Source organism: Anabrus simplex, chromosome 6 (genome assembly GCF_040414725.1).
Source record: "Anabrus simplex isolate iqAnaSimp1 chromosome 6, ASM4041472v1, whole genome shotgun sequence".
Taxonomy (NCBI): Eukaryota; Metazoa; Arthropoda; class Insecta; order Orthoptera; family Tettigoniidae; genus Anabrus; species Anabrus simplex.
The window spans coordinates 55,758,341-55,778,447 of record NC_090270.1 but is presented as its reverse complement, the minus strand read 5'-3'; the positions used below and the strand labels follow the sequence as shown (position 1 = coordinate 55,778,447).

The 20,107-nt window shown below is 38.1% G+C and overlaps 1 protein-coding gene across 1 annotated transcript in view; it reads left to right on the top strand.

The window, feature by feature from the left end:
• Positions 1 to 2,799: 2,799 nt before the first annotated feature.
• LOC136876088 (carboxylic ester hydrolase) overlaps positions 2,800 to 20,107 on the top strand; it is an 82,067-nt gene continuing 64,759 nt past the window's right edge. The window contains exon 1 of the mRNA XM_067149743.2: positions 2,800 to 3,050. Coding sequence (XP_067005844.2) covers positions 2,844 to 3,050 — 207 coding nt within the window. The 5' untranslated portion in view covers positions 2,800 to 2,843. The remainder of the gene's footprint in view (positions 3,051 to 20,107) is intronic.

The window sequence follows — 20,107 nt, the reverse complement described above, 5'->3', positions numbered from 1 at the left end:
GGGGATTTTAACCTTAATTGGTTAATTCCAATGGCACGGGGACTGGGTGTATGTGTTGTCTTCATCATCATTTCATCCTCATCACGACGCGCAGGTTGCCTACGGGAGTCAAATAGAAAGACCTGCACCTGGCGAGCCGAACCCGTCCTGGGATATCCCGGCACTAAAAGCCATACGACATTTCATTACATACCGGTAACTGCGTTAATTTCGAAAGTTTTAATTGAATGTTTCTAATTTTACAATATGCACACAACATTATTTTATAGAAGTCCTGAAATGTTAATAATTTCTGCGTACGCCCCTGCTCGCGCATGCATGTTGACGCGCTTTCACTCGCTCAAGAATGTGCTTCCATTTTGTTTTGGGAAGTCCGGTCGCTCGTGATTACTTGCACCTCTTTACCTCATTAAAGCTCGTACGCCCCTAGGCGTATGGGAAAGATTGTGCGTGTGAAGGCCGCTAATACCAAGAATTCCGGAGAAGTGCGTGGATGTGAAGGCCAGTTTTGTTCATTTTGTGAGAGTTTTATTAAATACCGGTAGTGTTCGTGTTAGGTAGCCTTCTAGCCTACATAATATGAATGGTCGAAAACGATTACGGTACGGTAAGTGAAGTAAATTATCGCATATTAGCAGAGAAGAAGCGCCTCCGTGGCTCAGACGGCAGCGCGTCGGCCTCTCACCGCTGGATACCGTGGTTCAAATCCCGGTCACTCCATGTGAGATTTGTGCTGGACAAAGCGGAGGCGGGACAGGCTTTTCTCCGGGTACTCCTGTTTTCCCTGTCATCTTTCATTCCAGCAATACTCTCCATTCTCATGTCATAGTATCTATCAGTCATTAATAAATCACTTTGGGAGTGGCGACCCCATCGTACTATTAGTCTATATATGCTTCATTCGTTACATCCCTGACTCGGTCACTGACTGGAAAACAGGTTGTAGGATTTCATTTTCAGCAGAAGGGAAGAAGAAGGAAAGTGAATTGTTCTCTCAAAGACCAAAGTTAGACTTGCTTTTCCACATGATCCAAACATTAACTCAAATAACTTCCCCTCATGCAATGACGAAAATATAGGGCTATTTATTTTTACAATTGGCTTTACGTCGCACCGACACGGATAGGTCTTAGGGTGACGAAGGGATAGGAAAGGGCTAGGAGTGGGGAGGAAGTCGGCCGTGCCCTTAATTGAGGTACAGCCCCAGCATTTGCCTGGTGTGAAAATGGAAAACCACAGAAAATGATCTTCAGGGCTGCCGAAGGTGGGATTCGAACCCACTATCTCCCGAATACAAGCTCACAGCTGCGTACCCCTAACCGCACGGCAACTCGCTTGGTCAATGACGAAAATAAAAATGATTTACGGTACCGGCACAGAAAACTTTGATGAGTGTACGCCCAGTTTTAGTTGCGTTTCCATTGGTCTGCCGTTGGAACTGTAAGTGAAAATCGTGAAGACGATCTATTAGCAAGAGAACCAAACGGTTACCCTTATTTTTGGTTTACCGTATGAATAATGTTACTAGAGACTATTATGCTAAAAGTGGAATGAAACAGAATTAGGACAATTTCTGTAATCCTGCGCGAATGTATCCATACAATTAGCGATTTGTGACCAAAGTACTGTTTGAAAGAAAGCTTTTGAATGGAGACATTATGAAACATGAATATCTGGTTTTATTCCTGCAGCTAACGTTCTATTTTTGTGCTCCTTGTAAACGTTTTGGAGGGACATCTGAATTTGCAACAACTGGCTTCAATTATTGGAAGCATTGAAATCAGGGACATGAGAATTTCCATCAGCTCCAACGCCAAACACCAACTCTGGAAAATAGATCTATAGGAGCGGGAGCAAATGAGCTAGCTCCTTCAAAAGAGCTAGCTCGACCCATCACTATCTGAGACTATGGGCTAGAGCTGGTGCAAAAAATTATGGGTATCACTAGCCTTACGAGATGAATGAAGGAGCAACAACAGATTGCTGGGCCGTCATATTTTTTATTTGATTTGAGAGGGTTCTTTCACTGTGCGCACTATAGATTTTTTTTGTGTGTGTGTAATGTTCACCCCTTGGTCTTGTATTCGCGATGATCATGTGCACTAAAACCTATTACGCCAACCACTAAATCAATTGGCTGGGTTTTAACTGGTAACCCTCCACCTTGATCTTGGATGACACAGCAGTCTGTAGGCTGTAACTGTTAGATAAACACACTCTTAAGTGTATGTTTAAGTTATCAGGACCTAGCCTCTCTTTCAAACTGTCCTTGAGTAATTATCGAAATTTGCTGACCCCAACACGCTACCGCAACCGTAGCGAAGTCTTATTCTCCGTACAGCCTCGCTCCGAGCTGGACTGGTAGCCTCTCTCAGAATTCTGTCATCAACATGTGCAATTCGAACTTTGTAGTGTTAGCTCATTTCGTTTGTGTTCTAGCATTAGTACTTGCTGATGTTGAACATAATTCATTCGAGGTAAACGTTAAGCAAGGGCGACTGAGGGGACATAGGCTAGTATCTAGGAAAGGTCGGGAATTTGCTGCCTTTCAAGGAATTCCTTACGCAGCTCCACCATTGGGCGAGTTACGGTTTAAGGTAAGTGAACATGTATTTTGTAAGTATTATTTCCGAATAGCCCTATCCTGTAGGGCAAGAAAATGTATGTAAAGTGTTGGTAGAGATTCTTGCCTTAACATGGCCTCTCTTTCAAACTGTCCTTGAGTAATTATCGAAATCTTGCTGACCCCAACACGCTACCGCAACCGTAGCGAAGTCTTATTCTCCGTACAGCCTCGCTCCGAGCTGGACTGGTAGCCTCTCTCTCAGAATTCTGTCATCAACATGTGCAATTCGAACTTTGTAGTGTTAGCTCATTTCGTTTGTGTTCTAGCATTAGTACTTGCTGGTGTTGAACATAATTCATTCGAGGTAAACGTTAAGCAAGGGCGACTGAGGGGACATGGGCTAGTATCTAGGAAAGGTCGGGAATTTGCTGCCTTTCAAGGAATTCCTTACGCAGCTCCACCATTGGGCGAGTTACGGTTTAAGGTAAGTGAACATGTATTTTGTAAGTATTATTTCCGAATAGCCCTATCCTGTAGGGCAAGAAAATGTATGTAAAGTGTTGGTAGAGATGCCTTAGCATGTTTTAAAGCCCATTTTTTAAAACGTTCGTATCAAGCTGGTGTTACATTGAAAACCCACAACCTGTTTCCAGTCATTCGACCGGGTCAGGAATGGAATGAATGAAGCCCCCATCTACCGTCCAGTGTTGGATTTTCCTTCGGGCTCAGCGAAGGATCTCACCTCTACTGCCTCAAGGGCATTGTCCTGGAGCGTGAGACTTTGGTTCGGTGGATAAAACAGGGAGGAGGACCAGTACCGCGCCCAGGTTGCCTCACCTGCTATGCTCAACAGGGGCCTTCTGGGGAGGGCGGGATCTGAAGGGATAGACAATAGAGAAGGAAGCGGCCGTGGCCTTAAGTTAGGTACTGTTGGGAGATCAGAAGAATGCACATGCCCGGTGAGGCACGGGACGAAGGGGTTTTCACTAGCAGAGCCAGTGACGCAATGGTTACCATAGCAACTCCGCTACTATCCAGGCGACTTTATATTGTCTTCTACTGGCAGCTCTTCGCTCTTATCAGTTGTAATCCAGCAAACTGCAAAGTGTGAGTCAATGTTTTTGTGTAGCAGATACGAGCAGATAAAAGTCTATCTGTCTGCGCAGAACAGGAAGTTCGTGCTTGCAGGCCACATTCCTCATTCTTGCATTCTTCTCATCTCTACACTATACCATCCTGGAATTTGCTTGGAGGAGAAGTGCGAAACCACGCAAAACCACTTCGAAGATGGCTGAGGTGAGAATCGACCCCCCGCCACACACACACACACACACACACACACACACACACACACACACACACACACACACACACACACACACACAGGCTGAGTGGTCCCCGTTCCAGTCTTCGTACCACTTTTCAAATTTCGTGACAGAGCCGGGAATCAAACTCGGGCCTCCGAGAGTGGAAGCTAATCACAATATAACAGTGTAACTGCGGAAATGTTTAAAAAAATGTCCTTTTATGAAATTTATTTGATAAAAGGTATGAGTATCGTGTTTTATCTTTTGTAATTCTCACACTTCCAAGTGTAATTTGGCAGAGTTGCTCCTTGTAAGGTTAGGAAGAGTAAATATTTTTTTATTCCCACATTTTGTAATAAAGGAATGACATTGGCAGTGGCGTATGCTGGGATGAAGACGTGGGCTACCACTAGACCTTGGTTAGCCGTTTTCGATGGTTGGTTTAGTGAACGTCTAGCCAGTAGCCAACGGAGTAGCCTGCTCTGTTGTCAAGGTGCTTTACAAGCTATTGCCCTGGCCTCTGCTACTGTCAGTACTAAACACTTGATCAGTGGAGATGGTAGCCTAAGGTTTAGCAAATTAACGTCCAGCTTTATGGCTAAATGGATGGAATGTTTGCCTTTGGTCCGATGATCCCGGTTCAATTATCAGATTCAACCCCCTCGTACTTTTAATTGCCCCGGCTTGGGAACTGGGTATTTATGACGTCTTCGCCATTTATTTCATCCTGATTAGGTCATCACCAAACCTATAAAAAAAAAAAGCCACCGACACAGATAAGTCTTATGGCGACGATGGGATATGAAAGGCCTAGGAGTTGGAAGGAAGCGACCGTGGCCTTAATTAAGGTACAGCCCCAGCATTTGCCTGGTATGAAAATGGGAAAACCACGGAAAACCATCTTCTGGCCTGCCGGCAGGGGTATTCGAACCCACTATCTCTCCTATGCAAGCTCACAACCGCGCGCCCCTGACCGCATGGCCAACTCTCCCGGTTAAGTCTTTTCTCATATGAAGACTGGGTTAGGGAATTTTCATTGTGACGGTAGGCCTGCTTGCCTACCATCAGTCACAATCAGGTTGGGGAGTTTTCATTATAATGGCAGACATTCACTCTCCATCTGGCTTTTTACGTCCTCAGAAAGACTGTCTTATAGTGGTTTTTCTAACTGAAATGAACATAGGTCATTACAATGACGTCAGTAGGAATGGCGCGTTTAAAAGCAATGCTTTCATGTGAAATACTCGATCGAATAAGAACCACACATTTTCACACTTTTAACGAACAGTACTTCGCTGCCGATCTAACAGTCCAAAGTTCCAGAGCAGGAATGACCAAGCTGCAGACGGCCGTGATCCGTGAACACTCTTCGTCTTTTTTCGGCGGTGGGGGTTGGGGGTCGAATAGCGGAGAGTCCCAGGGCAAAAACTATGCCCTGTTACTAATCTGTTTCCTAGGAGTACCCGATGAGTCGGAAAATCTCAATTCACTACACTGGCGGCGGGAAAATCTATCTGACTTTGAGATAAATTTTTCCTCCAAGCCAGAGGAGAAACCCCCTTTCACTGCTAATTTGGAATAAAATGAATGTACAATTTAATAAATGTGAAGAGGAAGAAGCTTTCTTTTAAGAAATGGCTCTTTTCAGGGTTGAATTTTGAGTTATTTAGTGAACTGTGGTGCTATAATTTGGAATAGGGTCTAAATATTAATTACCGGTATAGACCAGGTCATACTACTACTACTACTACTACTACTACTACTACTACTACTCATGGGCGCCCATATAACAGTTTTTTTGGGGGGGGGCCTTGACCTGGGGGTATGTATCATTTTTAATATTTAGGAAGATGAATGGCGACTTGATTCCGCGGCAGAATAACACCCACGGTATCCTCTGTCTGTTGGTGGGGGGCGGTACTACCACTTCTACGTAATACCGACTTCTAAATCATTTTTTTGAAAGGAAAACACCTGACTACATCCGAGTTTTTCCTTTCCCTGATAGCTAGGAAGGGGCCGCGGCCCCCCTTGCCCCCGGGCATGGGCGCCCTTGCTACTACTACTAATGAGCCTCTGCCTTAGGCTTAGGTGTGCACACTGCTCATTCAAAACAGCGCCTCAGAGTAGGGATCGAATAGCTGCAATACTATGATGAACCAGTGTGTTACGAACCAGCAGTATCAGAAAATGTATGAACCAGACGAATGGGATGCTAAAGAAGAAAGTTTCCTACTCACCAGCTGTTTCCCGCCAATATTCAGTCAGGCTGTTATACTCGGTACGCATCTATTGGAGTTGAGTTACAGCATGAGACAAAGAAGGAAAGAACATCACAACAAACAATGATCAATATAATGTTATTATTGATCATGTTATGCGCTTTCGATATTGTAGGCCTTCACATTTAGTTTTCTTCCGACTCTGAAATACCACTCTTATCATAGTCGGTACGGTAAAACCGAATAAAATGTATCATCATCATCATCATCATCATCTGTTTACCCTCCAGGTTCGGCTTTTCCCTCGGACTCAGCGAGGGATACCACCTCTGCCGCCTCAAGGGCAGTGTCCTGGAGCTTCAGACTCTTGGTCGGGGATACAACTCTTGTATTATATGTTGGGTATTCAGCCCGAAGGCTGGTTGGATCCTCACCAGGTTCACCATTAGCTGTCCTATGACTTAGGTGTCACTGAAGAGGCATACTAGGGAAATGAGGAGTGAGGTCGTTTCCCGTTGCTTTCCTCACTGCGCCAGAAGTTGCTATTGCATATCAGTCTGCCAAGCCCACTGAAATGCGTGCACCAACCGACCCTATGAGCGATATTTTTACACCATTCATAGCAGGGACTGGCTGCATAAGGAATGGCATTACTAGCGTCACTCATACCTCAGGCACTTTCATATTGTCAAACCCAAGTATAAGACTGAGACAGGTCAATGAAAGTAACAATTTTATTCTAGCCCATACCAGAAGACATAGTGCACTGTAAACACTACATCTTGACAGCAAAGGCCTTACAGCTCTTATCTATAAATAAAATCGTAACTACCATGTGTCTGTACATTGACTATTTTGGCGAAATTTCCGTACAGTTATCCGTTTCAGCATCTGAATGTTTTTTAGCTTTGGTGTCTGTTTGTCTATAACTTGAAAACTACTGGATATATTTCTACCAAGCTTTATATTTGGAATCCACCTGTCCTTGGGTAGGTTTTAGGTCCAATATTGTTTCTAAATCACTGAATTCACTAGGGGTTTATACGAAACCGAAACCGTGATTTTGCACTCCCACAAAATATACACAACCAAACTTAATGGAAATCTACCTGCCTTCATGGAAATCAATTTCTAAACTTTTTTTTCTTCTCTCATATGCATCATTTCGATACGAGGATTAATAAGGGAAATAACATTAACGGACCGTTTTTCGGTAGGTACAAGTTCCACCGGACTAAACTCAAGAGCGGGTGCGTGTAAACCCTACTTTTTATAACTTGAAAACTACCGGAGATATGTCAACCAAACTTCATATTAGCATCCACCTGTCCAAAGGTAGGTTTTGAGGTCCATACCATTTCAAATTCCCGGAATGGACGGGGGGTTTATTGGGAACCGAAATAGTGATTTTACTCTCCCACAATATATACAAGACTAAGCTGACTGGAAATCGACCAACCTTGATGGATATTCACCTCGAAAACGTTTTTCTCATGTGCATTTTTTTTTTTTCGATAGGAGGATTAATAATGGAGATATCATGAACGGTTGGTTTTGCAGGCTATGTACAGCGGACATAGCCCAAAAGGTGTTGTACGTAGAGCAGATTTTTTATATATAAATAAAATCGTAACGACCGTGTGTCTGTACATTGACTATTTTGGCGAAAGTTTCGTACAGTTACCCGTTTCATGTGTAATAACGACCATCTGCATATTTGTTAGCTTTAGTTTCCTGAAAGTTCTCATTTTTAATCCCTCCCTCAAAGCAGGATTGAGGCACAGTCTGCCAGACGAGGTAGAAAATTGAAATTTGGCAAAATTATGTCTTAGCCTGTAATCGACGGAAAGCTTCCAAGATCTTTAAATATTTCATTTTTTACCCCCGAAGAATTTCGGAGTACTGAGGCAATTTTAATGTCCGTGCAGACCTTTGTTTCGAGGTATTTCGCGGCTAAACGGTAAGTCGTTTCACAAAACGAATGGCACAATCTCTGTTTAATTTGGAGTGATCTACAACTTTTTGTCGTATCTCTCTCCCTTATACGTTAGATTTGGCTGTATTTCGGGAGTGTTCGTAAATTTGGTGATTACCGGGCGAGTTGGCCGTGCGGTTAAGGGCGCGCGGCTGTGAATTTACATCCGGGAGATAGTGGGTTCGAATCCCACTGTCGGCAGCCCTGAAGATGGTTTTCTGTGGTTTCCCATTTTCACACCAGGCAAATGTTGGGGCTGTACCTTAATTAAGGCCACTGCCGCTTCCTTCCCAATCCTAAGTCTTTCCTATCCCTTCATTGCCATAAGACCTATTGTGTCGGTGCGACGTAAAGCCTATTGCAAAAAAAAAAAGTTGTTTTTTACACGTATATTTCATTGTTTGACACACTTATAGGAAAGATAAGAGTTACCAAGTTTGGTGCGCACATCGACACAATCGAAGGCCATATGTGGACCAAATTTCATGATTCTAGCTTATACATAACCAAACCAAACCAAACCAAACCAAACCCCATGGCACTACAGCCCTTGAAGGGCCTTGGCCTACCAAGCAACCGCTGCTCAGCCCGAAGGCCTGCAGATTACAAGGTGTCGTGTGGTCAGCACGACGGATCCTCTCGGCCGTTATTCTTGGCTTTCTAGACCGGGGCCGCTATCTCACCGTCAGAGAGCTCCTCAATTCTAATCACGTAGGCTGAGTGGACCAGCACTCAGGTCCAGGTAAAAATCCCTCGTCTGACCGGGAATCGAGCCCGGGGCCTCCGGGTGCAAAATTAATATAAAGTGTTAATAATGTACCCAAATTTCACCCTATTCAAATTTTCGAACTCAATTTAACCCATAAATATGGGAGATACGAGAAGATATTTTAGAATCAAACATGTAGAAGAAAAAAGGGCGCGTCATATGGCGCAAACCGGTTGTTGATATAATGTACCGTTTAGGAGCAGTGAATCTCAAAGTGGAGGTCTGCAATCTTAAACGTGATCATGCTTCTCTGTCATCTATATAAATAAAATCGTAACGACCGTGTGTCTGTACATTGACTAGGTATTTTGGCAAAATTTCCATGCAGTTATCCGTTTCAGGTGTAATAATAATCATTTACATATTCTTTAGCTTTGGTGTCTATTTGTTTGTGTATAACTTGAAAACTACTTCTTCTAAATTTGTTTACCCTCCAGGGTTGGTTTCTCCCTCGGACTCAACGAGGGTTCCCACGTCTATCGCCTTAAGGGCAGTGTTCTGGAGCTTCAGACTATGGGTTGGGGGTACAACTGGGGAGGATGACCAGCGCCTCGCCCAGGTGGCTTCATCTGCTATGCTGAACAGGGGCCTTGGTGGGGGATGGGAAGATTGGAAGGGATAGACTAGGAAGAGGGAAGGAAGCGGCCGTGGCCTTAAGCTAGGTACCATCCCGGCATTTGCCTGAAGGAGAAGTGAGAAACCATGGGAAACCACTTCCAGGTTGGCTGAGGTGGAAATCTAACCCACCTCTACTCTGTTGACCTCCCGAGGCTGAGTGGACCCCAGTCCAGCCCTCCTACCACTTTTCAAATTTTGTGGCGGAGCCGGGAATCGAACCCGGGCCTCCGGGGGTGGCAGCCAATCACACTAACCACTACACCATAGAGGCGGACTATAACTTGAAAACTACTGGATATATTTCCACCAAACTTCATATTTAGATTCTCCCTTTCCTTGGGTAGGTTTTAGGGCCAATATTGTTTCTAAATCCCCGAAATGACTGGGGGGTTTACCCGAAACCGTGATTTTGTACTCCCACAAAATATACACAACCAAACTTAATGGAAATCTACCTGCCTTAATGCAAATCAATTTCTAAACATTTCTTCTCATGTGCATCATTTCGATATGAGGATTAATAAGGCAGATATCATTAACGGACTGTTTTTCGAGACAAGTCCCACCGGACTTTAATCAGGAGCGGGTGCATGTAAAGCGTATTGCTTATAACTTGAAAACTACTGAAGAAATTTCAACCAAACTTTATATTTAGCATGCACCTGTCCAAGGGTAGGTTTTAAGGTCAAAACCATTTCAAATTCCCGAAATGGACTGGGGGTTTATAGGGAACCGAAATGTAATTTTACTCTCCCACAACAGGATACAAGAACAACCTGGCTGGAAATCGACAAAACGTGATGGAAATCCATTTCTAAAACTATTTTTTCTTTCTTATGTGCACTTTTTCGACAGGAGGATTAATAAGGAATATATCATGAACGGTCGATTTTTCAGGCTAAGTCCAGAGGACATAGCTCAAACGGTGTTGAACGTGCAGCAGATTCCTTACCTATCTAATAAATAAAATCGTAACGATCGTGTGTCTGTGCATTGACTATATTGGCAAAATTTTTTCTCATGTGTATCTTTCGATAGGAGGCTTAATAAGGGAGTTATCATGAACTGTCGATTTTACAGGCTAATAAGTCCAGCCCAAAAGGTGTTGTACGTGGAGCATATTCCTTAACTATCTACATAAATAAAATCGTAACGACCGTGTGTCTGTACATTGACTATTTTGGGAAATTTTTTGTACAACTATCTGTTTAAAGGGTAATAATGACCATCTGCATATTTTTTAGCTTTAGTTTCCTGAAAGGCCTAATTTTTACCACCTCCCCCAAAATCAAGATTGTAACACAATCTGCCAGAAAAGCTAGAAAATTGAAATTTGGCAAAATTATGCGTTTTAGCCGGTAACCACGGAAAACTTCCAAGATCTTTAAACTTTTACTTTTTTATCCTTGAAGGATATTTAAATATCAAGGCAGTTCTAATGACGGTACACACCTTTGTTCCGAGGTATTTCGTGGCTAAACGGTAAGTCCTATCACAAAACGGATGGCACAATCTCAGTTCAAATTGGAGTGATCTACAACTTTGGTCCTGTGACTTTTTGTCGTATCTCTATCCCTTATATGTTAGATTTGTCTCTATTACTCTATTTTGCACTTTTTACACACATAATTCATACTTTGAATCACTTATAGGAACGATAGAATCATCAAATTCTAGATGATCATTGCTCCACACAGTAGCCATATATGAGCCAAATGCTATGTTTGTAGCTGTCACATAATTATCCGAAAAGTAATGCACTGTGAGACAATCTTACCCAAATTTCACACTATTCGACATTTCTAACTCAATCTGACCCATGAACAGATGAGATACGAGAAAATATCATACGACCAGCCATTTAGTACAATCTGTTTGTCGATATGACGTACCTTTTAGCAGCAGTTAATCTGTAAATGAAGGTCAGCAATATTTTAAACATGCATGTACTCTACTTTTGTATGTATGTATATATATTGATGTTGATTTGTAGCGATCAAGAAAAGGTGTGTCTGCTAATATAATCAGTTCTCCCCACATTGACTTTGACTGGCAGTAGGCATGGAGTCCTTTTCCATCTCCTGTGTAAGTGGCATTAGTAGGGAGGGCCCACCATTGTAAAGAATAATTCCCTTCTCGATTTCACTTGCAGAAGGCAAGGGAGCATGCAATTTTGTTCAAAACTCCCCTACCTGATTGTGTTTGGCTGTGGGTAAGGGTGCCCGCCATTATGAACAAATGTACCCATCTAAAATGAGACTGGCATTAGGCATAGTGGCCTGCTATTTTAATGGAAACTCACCAGCTCTGTGTGCCTAGCAGTAAGCTGACTGGCATTACGAAAAGGGCCCTGTCATTATAATAAGAACTCCTCAACTATAATCTGTCTGGAAGTATAAAGGGGGCCTGTGATTGTAACAAAAACTTTCCAAATCGATTGTGACCCCACATTAGGCAATGGGGCCTGCCATTGTAATATAAACTTCCCAACTCGATTGTGAATGGCAGTAGGCAAGTGAGCCTGCTGTTATCGTCACAATTCCGTAATTCGCACATTACGTTGGAAACAACGTATGGGGTCCTCCCCATGCTATTTCTCAGAGAACGCTTCGAGACATGCAATTTAAAAAAAGTCTTATTCACTGCATGTATAGTAATTTACTTCGATATCCCCATACAATGTTGAATACCATAGCGAAGCGCGGGTACATTTGCTAGTTTTATATATATATATATATATACAGTATATTTGGGTGTGAGGTATTGTTTTGTGGAGCATGGCATACATTCAAAAACATGTTCCCTACATTTTTTTGAACTGTGTATCTCCATTATTATTGTTACGTGCCAGGCCTGTGGTAGCCCCTTTCGGTACTTCCAGGAAGGGGCTGGTGACTCAGACAACCTGGAATCTCCCAGCCGGCTTGTGGGGTGGGGCCGGCCTTTCCGTGCATTGTTCTCATCGGCCAGTTTACCTGTGAGTTCCTTGGAGATTTAACGGGAATGTTCTGCTTCTAGTGACATCATGAAATTTCTAGATCAAATCACACGAGCTATAAAAAGGGAGGCTAGCCACGAACAGTCAGTCAGTATTGGACTCGGAATCAGTGTTGGACTCCGTGTGTTGGGGTTCAGTGGCTAGGCTGAGGGCGACAAAGTTGTTGGCTGTTGCTAGCGTCCCACCGAGGTCTGAACCAGGAGCTGTTGTTGTGGTGTCGGAGAGACCAGTGAATATGTAACTGGAGGCGACAGAATGGTAGGCTGTACTGTGTGTTCATGTAATTTTGTGGACTGAGATTTGCCGTGAGCCAGCGAGGAAACGTGCTATCGTGAGTGCGAGGATAATTGACCTGTGTTAATATTCGCCGTTGTATCGTCCTACTGTTGAATACTGTTGAGCTGTTTAGTCGTTCCCTGCATGGGACTGCAGAGCCAAACCAGCGAACAGTCATCATGTGTTGTGCAGCCAGTGGCACTGTGTTCAAATCCAGCTGTCTATGCACAGTGGCTATAGGAGGTGACTGGACTTTGGGAAAGTGAAAGTAATGATTAGCGTCCCTGGTAAAGGAACGGGCTGGACACTTGCTGTGCCATAAGGTAGATAGATTTGTAAATAGACTGATTATTAGTGTGGCCATTCATAACTGGTTAGAATTGCTTGCTAGAATTGCTTTATGTGTGTGTGAATTTATTAGGCTGTCCCGAAATAAATTTGAGTAATGAAACAGATGGAGTTTTATTCGTAACATTATAGCTCGCTGCCCGGCTAATAGATAAATAGTTAGCATGCTGGCCTTTGGTCCAAGGGGTCCCAGGTTTGATTCCTGGCTGGGTCGAAGATTTTAATGATCCGAGGGCTCGGTGGCTGGGTGTGTATGTCGTTTTCATTATTAGAATGGTAGAAATTCGGTAACTGCACTACAAGTTATAACTGAACATAATAATGGATTTGAAGTAGTACAAATATTATGTGGAATACCTTGTAGAGGAGAGAAGTATTCACTTCGACAGCCAGGGACCCACTCGCAAGCCCCCAGAGATGCATTTACTTTTACGGATATAACCTAATGTAATTTAGCACTCATCATTCTTCATTGCTGAAACACGGAGTAGCATTTCCATTGGCTGAGACACTATCGTATATGATGTTATTCTCAGTAATGAAGTCAAATACATTTCGTTACCAACCCGCACACAATAAAAACACAACTAACGGTTTTGTCACTAGGCAGACCAATGGCTTTGTCACTAGCTTCACGTCACTGTCCAGCATAGAATACGCTGCTATCACCTATGGAATGCTAGAGGCCTTATGCCCCCAGACCTCCTTTACTTGATCACAGTCCAATGGTTTTGTCACTAACCAGATCTAACCTGTCCAGACCAATGGTTTGGTCACTAGCGGGACCTAACCAAGCCAGACCAATGGCTTTCAAGGTGAAATCTATCCATGTCACCTTTAGCGTGCTGTGTCACCATATTTCAAAAGTATCTGTGTCCTCTCTTTTTGTATCAGTAATCATCCTGCTTTGGGTAATGCCATTGCCTTATAATCCATGTGCACCAGCTGACCCATGTAAACTTCCTGTGGGGATAGCAGTAGAATACACCAACAGTATCCCCTGCCTGATGTAAAAGGCGATTGAAAGAGGGACCAGAGGCTCTGAAGTTCAGAGTGTGGAGTGACGACCACAGTTCTCCTGGCTGAGTCTGGCATTATTTCCACTAGGGCCGGCTCCTCATTTTCAACTTTCATATCTGTCCTCCCTTAATCACTCATGTCCTTTGCAGACCCTGACACATGCGCACACACTCTCTCTCTGTATACATACATATATATATAGATTTATTTATTGAAACGGGTGTGCCCTGTCAGCATTCGCCGTTCATGTATTTCTTGAGGAGAACACACTAACACCCTACTGTGTGGATTTAAAATGAGCGCCGAGTGTGCAGGCATCAAGGGTGACAGCATGCAAGTGATCGCTTGCTGCAGAGTACCAGCCAAGACCAAGTGACGTCACGATCTAATCTTCCATTCAGTTCGATGTCATTATATCACGAACGGAATGTCAGATCGTGATTTGAAGAATGTCACCTTGTAGGCCTGGACAACAAATACCGCTGCCCAAAATTTCATGAAAATCGGCGCAAGGATGGCCGAGTTATAAATTTTTAAAGAAGCTCATATTTCCAGTTTGGCCGTCCGACCTAGAGCAATATAAGGAGGTCACCATACCCGGACTAGACAATGTGTGATTTCGTCGTGTACCAGCCGTCATGCTGTGCGGGCCAGCTGGTGTAGTACAGTCCGTTACTCTGTCTGGCTAAGGACCGATGAGAGAAAATCGCGATACACGTGTCGAACATATTCTCTTCGGACTCTAACTTCGCGTGCAAGCGGAATACTTATTCACTTATAATATCGATCTGTCGAGCTGATTAACATTACTTTTGTCTTGTGAATTTTGTATTGCAGAGACTATACAGTGATCACTAGATATTTTTGAAACTGTGCTTAAAGGACTTAAGGTCGATTCACACATCTCCGGGAAGTGACGGTGCTCTCCGTATCCGTATCTGTCCTTTCCAACATGAATATTGTACATCTGTTCTCACACTTCATTTCCGTGCAGTTCCGTACAGTTATAAGTCGGCAATCAACTGTCAAGTGTTCCGTGATGAGTTTTTTTTTTTTTAGTGATGATGAGCTGTTAATGATAGCTAATCTTGGATGAAGAGGAGAAAGAGAGGAAGAAACAGTGGATTCATCCTATGTGGAAACACAGGTATAAGGAAGGAGAGTTTTCTACTCTATATAAGTGCTTGACGGATGACGAAGTAAAATTTCACGGATACTCTACATTTGCTTTCAATTACTTGAAAAATTAAACAATAATCACTTGAAAAATTAAATAATAATTACTTGAAATATTAAATAAATGAAATTGTTGATTAATTTTTAATACCCCTGACTTTGTAGGTTGAGGGCAGAAAGTGCCTTGCCGTGCCTAAGTCGATGCCTATGTACAGACAGTCTGATTTTCTTTATCTTAAAAGCAAAAATGTTAGTTACCTACCTTCAGCTTCCATTTTCTCGCCAATTTCGTCCCATACACGCTTCTTCAAACCAATATCCATATATTTTGAATCAGCTAAATTATATAGAAAAGAGTGTGCTTTCACTAATTCAATCAGCAGTTCGTCCTTCATTTTGGGAGGTAAAGAACAGTTCAAACGTACACAGATAACCTCAGTACTTGAAGAAAGCAGAGAAGCAGGAAGGCAGGAAGAGAGAAATCATGTCCGTGAAAACAAGAAAATATCGTTGGCGAGCGAATACGTACTGCCGGCACGGATCACGGAGAAGCACTGAAGGTCACGGCGAATAACATCAATGGAAGTGTTGGAACTCATCCCTTCATTTACATGGTGACGAAATTTTATTTTCACGGAGGATGCCGTCACGTCACGGAAAGCACCATCACGTCCCGGAGATGTGTGAATCGACCTTCAGGGCGTAAAGACTGTGCTTTAGTAAAACATTGTTTCCTCTTCAACAGACTGTGTTAAGTTATTTCGTGAAACTGTGCCCTAGTGAAAGTACATTTCTTTTCAAAGGACAGTGTTATTTTTGTCATAAAGGACAGTGCCAACCTTCTTTTCAAAGACTGTATCAATTCACTTCATGGAACTGTGCTAAAATTTTCTTTCATAAGACTGTGCTGACATTTCTTTTCAAAGACTGTGTTGATTCGCTTCGTGAAATATTGTGCCTTTATTTCTTTTCAAGGGACAATGTTAATGCCCCTCGTGAAAGACTCTGTCTACATTTATTGCCGAGAAGTTGTGTTAAGCTATTTGTAAAACTGTGTCTCAGTGGAGAATTTATTTCTGAGAAACTAACTGATTTTTTTGATTAAGACTGTGTCTTGATGGAATTTGGCTTTTTTTCGCGAGACTGCGTGTTAAGAGTCGCAAACTGTCTCTCTACTGTCATCATATAAACTTTAATATATTTTCACATGTGTGTGTGCTAGATCATTGCATTTGCTTCTCCGTACTCATTACAAACAGTATGAAGGACTGTGTCCGTAGGACTCAATTTATTTTTCTTCTTCGCACTGAGATTAAGTGAAGTCGTATACAGTTGAATCTTAGAAATTTCCAGATTACTTTTCGTTGCCTATTACTTCGAGTTCGCCAGTGACTAGTTCATGAACAGTGTTAATTTCTATTATTTTCACAGAACTGTGATTTTGAATCCATTTCTTTTTCCAAAAGTAATGTGCGTCCAACACCATTTACAGTGGAACTTGTTCGGCTAGTAAACAGTGTCTCACCACAACTTGCAGTGCAGTGCAGTAGAGAAGTGTCGTATCAGATTCTGTTGACATTCTGTGCGAACCTCTTACATTTCTCTACTCCCTTCATGGGACTTTAGTGAAATACAAAGTTAATCAACTATTCCACGCCGCACTATCACCAGACGACCGCCCCAGGTTCAAGTCTCCTTCAACATCGAGGGTTGACAATCGCCGTGGGACGACGCCGACGCCGAGGGACGACGCCTTCTCCACATCTTTGAGGACATTCAAACCATTCATCTGTAAAGGTGACATAATTTCTATGTTTTCTTGAATAAACTGCAAGTTCCACTTTAAAAATGAACTCATTGCACTACCCTTCTCTCTTATACTCTCTGAACATGAACCGTACACGCCTTGGTGTTAATCTATGCTCTCCACTAAGCTAAAGTACGGGCGTTCCTGTTTCAATATCTATATACACATATTTATTTATTTATTTATTTATTTATTTATTTATTTATTTATTTATTTATTTATTTATTTATTTATTTATTTATTTATTTATTTATTTATTTATTTATTTATTTATTTATTTATTTATTTATTTATTTATTTATTTATTTATTTATTTATTTATTTATTTATTTATTTATTTATTTATTTATTTATTTATTTATTTATTTATTTATTTATTTATTTATTTATTTATTTATTTATTTATTTATTTATTTATTTATTTATTTATTTATTTATTTATTTATTTATTTATTTATTTATTTATTTATTTATTTATTTATTTATTTATTTATTTATTTATTTATTTATTTATTTATTTATTTATTTATTTATTTATTTATTTATTTATTTATTTATTTATTTATTTATTTATTTATTTATTTATTTATTTATTTATTTATTTATTTATTTATTTATTTATTTATTTATTTATTTATTTATTTATTTATTTATTTATTTATTTATTTATTTATTTATTTATTTATTTATTTATTTATTTATTTATTTATTTATTTATTTATTTATTTATTTATTTATTTATTTATTTATTTATTTATTTATTTATTTATTATTTATTTATTTATTTATTTATTTATTTATTTATTTATTTATTTATTTATTTATTTATTTATTATTTATTTATTTATTTATTTATTTATTTATTTATTTATTTATTTATTTATTTATTTATTTATTTATTTATTTATTTATTTATTTATTATTTATTTATTTATTTATTTATTTATTTATTTATTTATTTATTTATTTATTTATTTATTTATTTATTTATTTATTTATTTATTTATTATTTATTTATTTATTTATTTATTTATTTATTTATTTATTTATTTATTTATTTATTTATTTATTTATTTATTTATTTATTTATTTATTTATTTATTTATTTATTTATTTATTTATTTATTTATTTATTTATTTATTTATTTATTTATTTATTTATTTATTTATTTATTTATTTATTTATTTATTTATTTATTTATTTATTTATTTATTTATTTATTTATTTATTTATTTATTTATTTATTTATTTATTTATTTATTTATTTATTTATTTATTTATTTATTTATTTATTTATTTATTTATTTATTTATTTATTTATTTATTTATTTATTTATTTATTTATTTATTTATTTATTTATTATTTATTTATTTATTTATTTATTTATTTATTTATTTATTTATTTATTTATTTATTATTTATTTATTTATTTATTTATTTATTTATTTATTTATTTATTTATTTATTTATTTATTTATTTATTTATTTATTTATTATTTATTTATTTATTTATTTATTTATTTATTTATTTATTTATTTATTTATTTATTTATTTATTTATTTATTTATTTATTTATTTATTTATTTATTTATTTATTTATTTATTTATTTATTTATTTATTTATTTATTTATTTATTTATTTATTTATTTATTTATTTATTTATTTATTTATTTATTTATTTATTTATTTATTTATTTATTTATTTATTTATTTATTTATTTATTTATTTATTTATTTATTTATTTATTTATTTATTTATTTATTTATTTATTTATTTATTTATTTATTTATTTATTTATTTATTTATTTATTTATTTATTTATTTATTTATTTATTTATTTATTTATTTATTTATTTATTTATTTATTTATTTATTTATTTATTTATTTATTTATTTATTTATTTATTTATTTATTTATTTATTTATTTATTTATTATTTATTTATTTATTTATTTATTTATTTATTTATTTATTTATTTATTTATTTATTTATTTATTTATTTATTTATTTATTTATTTATTTATTTATTTATTTATTTATTTATTTATTTATTTATTTATTTATTTATTTATTTATTTATTTATTTATTTATTTATTTATTTATTTATTTATTTATTTATTTATTTATTTATTTATTTATTTATTTATTTATTTATTTATTTATTAGCTTATTTGAAAAAAGCCAAACTTGCAACAACAACGATGGTATAAAAGCTCATTTTTGGTCATAATATAATTCTCTTAGCAGTTCTCTAAGTTTTTTGCTGATAATGCCAAGTGATTGGTTATTTTTGATTTCCTATCCTTAGAAATATTTTGTAGTTTAATGAAATTTTAAGCTAGCAAGTTTTGTATGTAGTAAGTTGTTAAAATATAACAGACAAAAGAATGTTAATAATGTGGCCAGTTTACTGTTAGTCAGTCATACTTACAACCCCTTCACTCCTTCCTAAAGTTAATTGTTAACTAGTTCTAATCATGTTGTTGTCTGGGTGAAAGATTAGTTGTGCAGAGAACTCCTTCTGGATATCCTTCCCCTTTTATCTCAGAATCCTTTTTGTTTTCTCTGACTGACGTTAAATACATTTTCTTTGTTTTCACAAGAAAAATTCAGGTAATTCTATTTTTTTATAGGATGAACAGTTTGCTGTGGCCAGTATGAGTTAATGTTCATTTTTCTTGTAGAATGATGAATTAAAAAGACTCTTCTAAGCAATTTTTTAGGAATGTGTAATTTTTCTTGCATCATATTTCCAATGGCATTAAAATACAATATTTTGGTATCTTTTAGGGTACAAGTGCATGCATATTTTCAGAGTTGTAGAATCCAAGCCCTTATTATCATCATTATTGATGAAAGTATATTAATTATTCAATATGCCAATGCTTGTGATTGCTATCATAATTTTTCTTTGCAAACTGCAGCATGTGTGTGTAAGAAAGCAGGGAAAGACTTGAACTGGTTCTTGATTTTGGGTGATATTTACTACCAGAGACAGGAACTTACCTTAGCTGGTCT